The 7,733-nt window shown below is 61.2% G+C and overlaps 1 protein-coding gene across 14 annotated transcripts in view; it reads right to left on the bottom strand.

Annotated features, from left to right (window-relative positions):
• Window positions 1-7,733, bottom strand: part of MORN1 (MORN repeat containing 1) — a 61,245-nt gene that overhangs the window by 1,622 nt on the left and 51,890 nt on the right. For 7 of the 14 annotated variants that reach the window (XM_070605304.1, XM_070605209.1, XM_070605198.1 and 4 more), the window contains one exon: window positions 839-885. In XM_070605304.1, the coding sequence (XP_070461405.1) occupies window positions 839-885 (47 nt within the window). Of the gene's footprint in view, window positions 1-514; window positions 886-7,733 lie in introns of those variants that run through there. The other 7 variants (XM_070605188.1, XM_070605178.1, XM_070605215.1 and 4 more) reach the window with 1 other exon arrangement.

Here is a 7,733-nt window from a genome sequence, read left to right as displayed (position 1 = left end):
TCATCTGACCTCGTCCTGAGGCCCTTCTCTCGCAGATGGGAAAGGGTCTGGCTAGTGGCCACCCTGCCAGCCTCAGAAACCACGGGCCCGGCCCCGGCCGCCATGTGGTCCCGTGGTGAGCCCTGTGCCCAGCTCTCCACTGAGCCTGGCCTGGCCTGCATCTCGGGCACGTGGCCATCCACCTGGCTTTGCCCCTCACAGCCTGGAAATTGCGTCTCCTCACAGCCAGGCAGCGTCCAGCCAATCCCCTACCAGCCCTGCCCAACTCTTCTGCCCACCCTTGGCCTCTCCTCCTTGGGCAGAAATGAGGGTCCCAGGGTCCTGGAAGGGGGGACCGCGATGCCAGCCCTGTTGGCCAGTCACTGGACGGTGCGGCTGCTGCTGGGACGGCTGGCGCCAGCACAAAGGGGAGGTGGAGGCACCTCCGCACAGGGGCCTCTCTGGCTGCGGCAGTCGCAGGGGTTGCAGCCATAGGCCCTGCTAACCCTCCCAGCAGCTCAGAGGCCAGAGGGGCCCTGTACCTGCCAGCCTGCCAGCCTTCCAGTCAGGACACCGGAGAGAGGGAACCAGGGCCATTCCCCTTGGCTGAGGGGACAAAGAGGCAGCCAGGACGGGCGAGTGTCCCCCACCTGATGCCCTGCCTGGTGCCCAGAGCCGTTTTAAGGGACCGAGCCTTGGGAAGACCCTGGCCCATCGACATCCCTGTGCACCTCCCCAGCACCCTCAGGGTCCTGCCTCCGGGGGTGCCTGCAGAGGTCGACATAAATGACCCATTCAGATCCTGGAGTGACAGCTGGAGATGGCCCTGCTCGGCCGTGTCCCTCCGATGCCCGCCTACCTGGGAATGCCGCTGCTGCCAGCTCCGCCACAGCTGCCCCGTCAGGCCTGCAGGGGGGAGAGAAGGAAGTCCCGAATGTGCCGCCCAGGGCCCCACTGCCTGCTGCACGCCCCCCAGCTGGGGTCCCCGGCTCTTGGGCCCTGAGGACAGCAGAGACCACGAGGTCCCCACCTGCCGGCCTCAGGCGGGCACAGGTGTGACCGCCCTGTCCTCCGAGGCTCCGCTTCCGCCTTCGAGGGGCAGTGTGTGCAGCCCCCATGGGCCGCTCTGCCGCACCTGGAGGAGAGGTCCCCATGAAGCTGTGACCCAGCTCTCTGCCCCTTGGCCCTGGTGCCTCGTTGCCTAAACCCAAACTTGCCCATGGAGACGCGGGAGCCGGTGTGTGACAGCCCTGCTCCCATATCCACAGCTGCCACCACTTCGTGCAGCACCGAGGTGCGGGGTTTGGAAAGCTGCAGCCACATGTGCACCGGGGCCTCAGCACGGAGCAGAGCAGCCACTCAGAAAACAGCTATGTGCCCAGTCCACGCAGAAGCGATGTAGGAGTGGCGTCTGTTTTCCAGCAAGAAGTGACAAGTGGCAGCTGGGCTCAGTGGGGGTGGGGTTGTGGGGCACCCTCATGTTCCCCCCAGAGGGACCACTGTCACCTTGTCAGGTGGGAAAGAAAGGCAGCAAGAGGAGACAGGAGAGGCAGGGGTCCTGAGGCCTGGCCCACGTCTGAAAGATGGAGACCCTCGCTGTGGCCACAGCTGCCATGAGAGAACCCTGCCTGGGCTCCCTGAGGTGGGTGCAGCCCCTGCCCGGGCTGCAGACCTGAGCCGGTCGGCGTTCCTGTCTCAGCCAGATGGTTTCGGGTGGCACACATGGGTTTCTGCTCTGTAGTGAGTGACAGGCCCCCCTTGCCTGTCCACTGGCGAGGGTCACCTGCCCAGGAGGACCTGGCTGTGTCCCTGGTGGAGACCCACCTGGAGGGGCCGACCCTGTGGCCAAGTGGTTAAGTTCATGCTCTCTGCTTCCGTGGCCCAGGGTTTCGCAGGTCGGATCCTGGGCGCGGACATGGCACTGCTCATCGGGCCATGCTGAGGCAGCATCCCACACAGCACAACCAGAGGCACTCACAACTAGAATATACAACTGTGTCCTGGGGGGCTTTGGGGAGAAGGAGGAAAAAGAGCCACCTGGACTCTGTCTCAGAGGGAAATGTAGGTAGCCGCACGAGGTGCAGTGCCCCTGGCTGAGCCCTGGCCCGCATGCTTGGTTTCGGCCCCTGGGTCAGGCCCTCAGCCTTCTCCACACCTCCTCGGGGTACCAGAGAACTGGCGCTGTGTGGATGGCCACCCTGAGCCCTCTGGCCACCAGATGCACTTGCTGGGTGGCACGGAGGCCCAGGTGTGACGGGCTGGGCCTTTCCCTGAATTACGCATCCAGAGGCGCTCAGGGGCAGCCAGGAGGGCTCCTCACCCCTGCCCTCTGCTGCTGGCAGTTTCCTGTCATCAGAGCTGGGGGTGGAGCACCAGGGGCTCTCCGGAGGGGCTCAGTGACCCACCAGGTTCTGACCCCTTGCCAAACTTAAATACCACATGCATGGTTTGGGCGATAAAAAATTAAAGACAAAAGATTTTTAAATTACTTCATTTCTAGTGGGGGAAAGTGGGCCTTGGCTCAGACCCAGGAGCCACGTTAAAGATTCTGAAGTGTGGGTGAGGAGGGAAGGCAGATAAATAATTTAGAACTAAGAATAACCAGAGTCTGTCAAGCTGCCAGCTGTAAGAGAAATAAACGGGGTTACAAGAATCCTGAGAGGTTTTATAGAACTCCCAGGGCCTCGAGAAAACAGAGACCGAGCCAGGAAGGAGCTGGGGAGTCCTGGCTGGGGAACTGGCAGAGGTGCCGATTAGCTGGACGGGTATCTGGACTGTCAGGGTCGGGACCTGGTGCCCGAGGAGCCCTGGGGTGTGTGCCCAGGCGGTGGGTGAGGTGGGGGTTCTGTTTGACCCCAGAAACACTGATTGGGCACCGGCCGTGTGCATGGCACTGGGCTGGGCCTCCAGAAATCGGGAGGGGTCGGAGCCGGGGTGGCTAACGGGCTTCCACTCCGAATCCACCTCGACTCCACGTCAGCAGAAAAGGACGCTGGAGACTCACGACCTGGGCTGGGCTGGGGGGGGACAGGGTGTGAGCCGGAGAGGGGCCGGGCTCCCCCTCCACCCTGTGCTTCCACGTTTGGGTTCTCCTCCCTCTGTGGTTCCTGTCCTCGTCTTCATGTTTCCTGTGCTTGCGTTTTGTTGAGTGTCTTGGGTCCATGGGTTTATAGTTTTCATCACATTTTTAAAAATTTTGGCTATTTCTTCACATGTTCTTCCTGCTGCCTCCTCCCCCCACCACCACTTTGGAGGCTCCAATTTCACGTCTGTTTGGCCACTTGAAGTCTCTTGCAGTTTAATAAGCAAGCTCAGTCTTGTTTTCCTCTGTGGGTTTCCTTTTGGACGGTGTCTGTGGCCATGTCTTCAAGCTCACTTGTCTTCTTCTCTGTGCGTCTACTTTGCGATCGAGCCCTCATGTGTTTTCACCGCAACATCATAGTTTTCATCTCCAGAAGTTTGATGTGCCTCTTTTTCATATCCTCCATGTGTCTGCTTACCACGTTCCATCTTTCCTCTCGAACACAGGGACCCATTATAACTGGCTTCATGTCCTTGTCTGATTCTCTCATCTGTCATTCCTGGGTCGGTTGTGATTGCTTGGTTTTTCCCTCATCGTGGGTTGAACTTTCCTGCATTCTGTGGTGCCTGGTAATCTTTGATCAGACGCCAGACATCGTGGATTTCCTCCTTTTGGGTGCTGGGTTTTTTTGTATCCTTATAAATATTCTTGCTGCTGTTACGTTACTTAGAAACAGTTTGATCTTCATGGGTCTTGGTTTAAGGTTTGTGAGGTGGGGTTTAAGATGGGGCTAATGATTCCTGCCATGAAGGCAAGACCTTTGTGAGTGCTGTACCAACACCCCATGAATCGCGAGGTCTCCCGCCTGGCCACTGGCATGAGCACTGTCACAGCCCTGTGTGAGCTCTGGACGGGACTCCCTCCCATCCTCTTGGGGGTCCTTCCCCAGCCTTCAGCACGTTCCTTGCACACACGTGCTGATCCATGCACCACAGATGCCAGGGCTCTGTCCTCTCCGACACTCTATCCTATGAACTCCAGCCACCTTGGCTTTCCAGGATGCCCAGCTCCGTCTCTCCCCTCGGGGGGCCCCTCAACCCGCCTGGGTCCCCTGCCTGCACCACAGCTGGAAACTCTTGAGGCAGTGAGCTGGGGCTGTCTGAGGGCTCCCTGTCCTTTGTCACCTGACGTCCAGCGTCTTGAGGGCTGTTGTCTCCTGGATCTGGTCCAGTTTTTCTTTTTTTTTTCTTTTTTAAAGATTTTATTTTTCCTTTTTCTCCCCAAAGCCCCTGGGTACATAGTTGTGTATTTTTAGTTGTGGGTCCTTCTAGTTGTGGCATGTGGGACACCGCCTCAGGGTGGCCTGCGTGGTGCCATGTCAGTGCCCAGGATTCAAACCAGTGAAACCCTGGGCCACTGCAGCAGAGCACACAAACTTAACCACTCAGCCACGGGGCCGGACCCTGGTCCAGTTTTTCCCTTGTTTACTTGTGAGGGCAAATCCGGCCCCTTGCCCTCCATCTGGGCTGGAAGTAGGACTCCATTTCCACAATTACAGACCAAACCGAGACGTGGTGCCCAGACAGCACCAGCTTGTCCTTCAGCGTCCATCCTGAAGGGGCGGGCTCCTCGGGGGAGGGCAGCCTCCCCCTCCTGCCCTCCACACCTCTGCCTGCTGCCCGGGCCTGTCCTTCCAGGGCTCCCAAATGGCATCTTGTCCTGACTGGATGTGTCCAGTGAGACAGGGCCTCGGCCAGCGTGAATTGCTCTAGAGTGAGGCTCCGTGGTTGGTCCTCCAGCCCCTCATGAGGCCCAGTTGGCCTCGCCCTGTGCCTGCCCCAATGGGACACGTGGCCAAGCTGGTGCACACAGAGCTGGACCCTCTCAAGGAGGGAGCTCGCTGGTCTCCATTGACGGTCAGCAGGGTCACCTGCTGGTTCCCACTGGGTGCCCAGCTACTCGAGTGACCTCCCATCCAATCATCTGTCCCTTTGGCAGGGAGGTCCCTGGAGCCCTCGGCCCCGTGGCTAGGTCTTTCCCTCTCTGAAGGCCCTGAGAGGGTCCCGTCGGAGCTGCAGGACCTCGACGGGCCCTCCCGCCTCCACCTCTCCCAGGATGATGCATCCATGGGGCTCCACTCTGCTGAAATTGCCAGAGCACATCTGACCCTGAGCAGCCCACAGCAGCCTGGGCAGGGCACGGGGTGACAGCCAAGCTCCGTGGCGTGTGCCTTCTCAGTGCTTCTCCTCGGCCCGGGTCAGGAGAACAGATGGCAGAGCTGAGAAGACAGCCGTAATCGGAGCAGAGGCCTGAGGCCTGTCGGCCAGATCCCAGCTGAGTGGGGCTGGAGCCCAGAGGCTTGCTCACGCCTAGCTCTTTCTCTGGGGTGGCTGAGCAGAGGGGGCACCTGGGGAGTGGGCAGCAGGAGAAAGAGGTTCCTCTTCTGGAGTGACCACTGCCCCAGTGGGCCAAGGGTCTCTAGTATTCCGTGCAACCTGGGCCTGTCCACCCACAGGCCCACCGAGAGATTCACCTGGGTCGGGGCTTGGTGCCCCGTGGTCAGGCAGAGGAGGCCTGTGGCTGTGGACCAGACTTAGAAACCTGCAGACCCCAGCTGGGCAGGACCTGGGGGATGCAGGCTCTGGGTTGGTCGCGCCTGACCCTGACCCTTGTGGTCATTGGTTTTCCGGTCTGTGATGGGGGCACACAGGCATGGCACGGGGCGTGGATCCCCTGAGACCTGACCTGGGCGGGGGGACCAGTCTACCTGAGGCTTATCTGCCGTGAGAGGGTGCAGGGACCCCATCGTGCAGTCAGGGGCCAGGATCCTGGGGGCAGGGCGTCTGCCCCCAGCTGTGTGGGCATCACGCGCAGCCTCCAGCACTAACAGGACGTGCTGGGTTAGGGAGCCGGGGAGCTGCCGAGTCAAGTCCCCATCCAGCCACAAACTAGGGAGACTGCCAGCGGGAGGGCGCAGGCGCAGAGACCTGCCCTGGCTCTCCCGACCTGCTCAGGTGGGATGTGAGCCCAGGGTTTTCTGCGGCCCCCATGGAGAGCCCACGAGAAAGTTCCAAAATTAGAATAGTCAGCTAATTGGCAAAACGGCTGGCCCAGATTTGGGGCCAACCTGGAAATCGTTCTTGCCTCCCCAGGACCCCGAGAAATAGGAGGTGCAGGGTCCTGAGCAGAAGAGTGACAGCCACGGGCACAGAGCCAGCTTGGAGAGGGTGTCCAGATTGCTCTACCCCTGTTTCTAGAGGGTCCTCTGCCCCATGGGCACCTGGGGGGCCTCCCCTCACTCAGACTCACAGCCAACCAGGGCCACTGTGGGTCCACGGTGGCTCCTCCGAGTGAGGCCCCCTGCATGCACCGGGCTGGGAGAGCAGCTGATGGTCACAAAAGCAGAGGTGCAGACATACCAGAGGATTAATGAGTTTTCGGCCCTGATCTGGGGACCAGAGGACCTGCCGAGGACCAGCCAGGGGCCCTGTGCCAAGTGGGCAGTGGGCTCTGGGCCCTGGAAAGCCTTCAGGGTGCTCTCTGTTTGGGGGTGTCTAGGTGCCTGCCGGGAGGCCCTCCCCAGGGGCTGTGGTGGCCGGAGGGGGGCGTCTGAAGGGTTAACGGCTCTGCCCACTCGACAGCCTCCAGCTGCCGCTGGGTGATTATTCCAGCCCCGAGTGGGGCGGAAACATGCCCACTGGGCTGCGCGGGGATTAGGGCAGCCAGTGCACAGCCATGGCCCAGCTGTTCCTGCCCGGCCTTCACACCTGCTTCGGTTTATTATTACTGCTTGGACACGACAGGGCTCATTTCTCAATCTTTAAAGTTGCTAAAGAAGCAAAGAGCCCAGTCGCTCCCTTTGTCTTGTTTTCCCTGAACACCCAACCCAGGGGAGCTTCCAGCGAGGGGCCGGAGGCAGAGGCTGAGCCCAGGTTGCCAGGGATCCCCGGCCGGGGTGAGGAGCCCAGAAGGCTGGCCCTGCCTGGGCTGGGCTCGGGCAGCAGAGGCCCCGCTGGCCCTGGGACCTGAAGCCCTGGCCGCCCTGTAGCTTCATCTTGTCCTGCTCCTCTGGCCACCCACACACAGACTCAGCCGTGTCCTGTCTCCTCGCCGCCCTCGACAGGGCACCCTGTCGTCCTGAGAGCTCTCACACCTGGGGCACTGCCCCAGGGCCCTCCTGAGATGACCCGCCCCTCCCTGGGCCAGCCCTGGCCGTGGCTCCAGTGATCGGCCAGGACACTGCCCAGGTGCAGGCTGCCCCAAAGCAGACCCTGTGCCATGAGGAGCCCTGCGCACATTCCCTGGTGAAGGAGGTGCTGAGCTGAGGAAGGCCTTCCCAGCCGAGGGGTCGGCACGTGCCAAAGGCTGGGGCACTGTGTGTGCAGAAGTTGGGGGCGGGGGGGCTCCGGGGAGCTGCAGGAGGGACTGGGAGGCGGAGGGGCCTGTGGACGTCACCCCCGACCTCATGCGGGGTTTCTTTGGGTCATCCTCGCCTCAACTCAAAATCGTTTGCCTGTGGCCCCCTGTACAAGACACAGAGTGGAAGGAGAGGCCGGGGGGCATCCAGAACTGGCCCTCAGGGGTGACTGGCGTGGTGGAAGGCTGGCATCCGTGGGCCTGCAGTAGGAGGCCTGGGGTCCTGGTTCAGGTGGGCAGCCCCTAGCCTGTGGCCGAGGGAGTAGCCACTTACTCTCTGGGACGGAAGGGGGCAGTTGCTGGCTAAGCCCGGCAA

Source organism: Equus przewalskii, chromosome 2 (assembly GCF_037783145.1).
Source record: "Equus przewalskii isolate Varuska chromosome 2, EquPr2, whole genome shotgun sequence".
Lineage (NCBI taxonomy): Eukaryota > Metazoa > Chordata > Mammalia > Perissodactyla > Equidae > Equus > Equus przewalskii.
The sequence above is the reverse complement of the archived record's forward strand: the minus strand, read 5'-3'. Positions and strand labels throughout refer to the sequence as shown.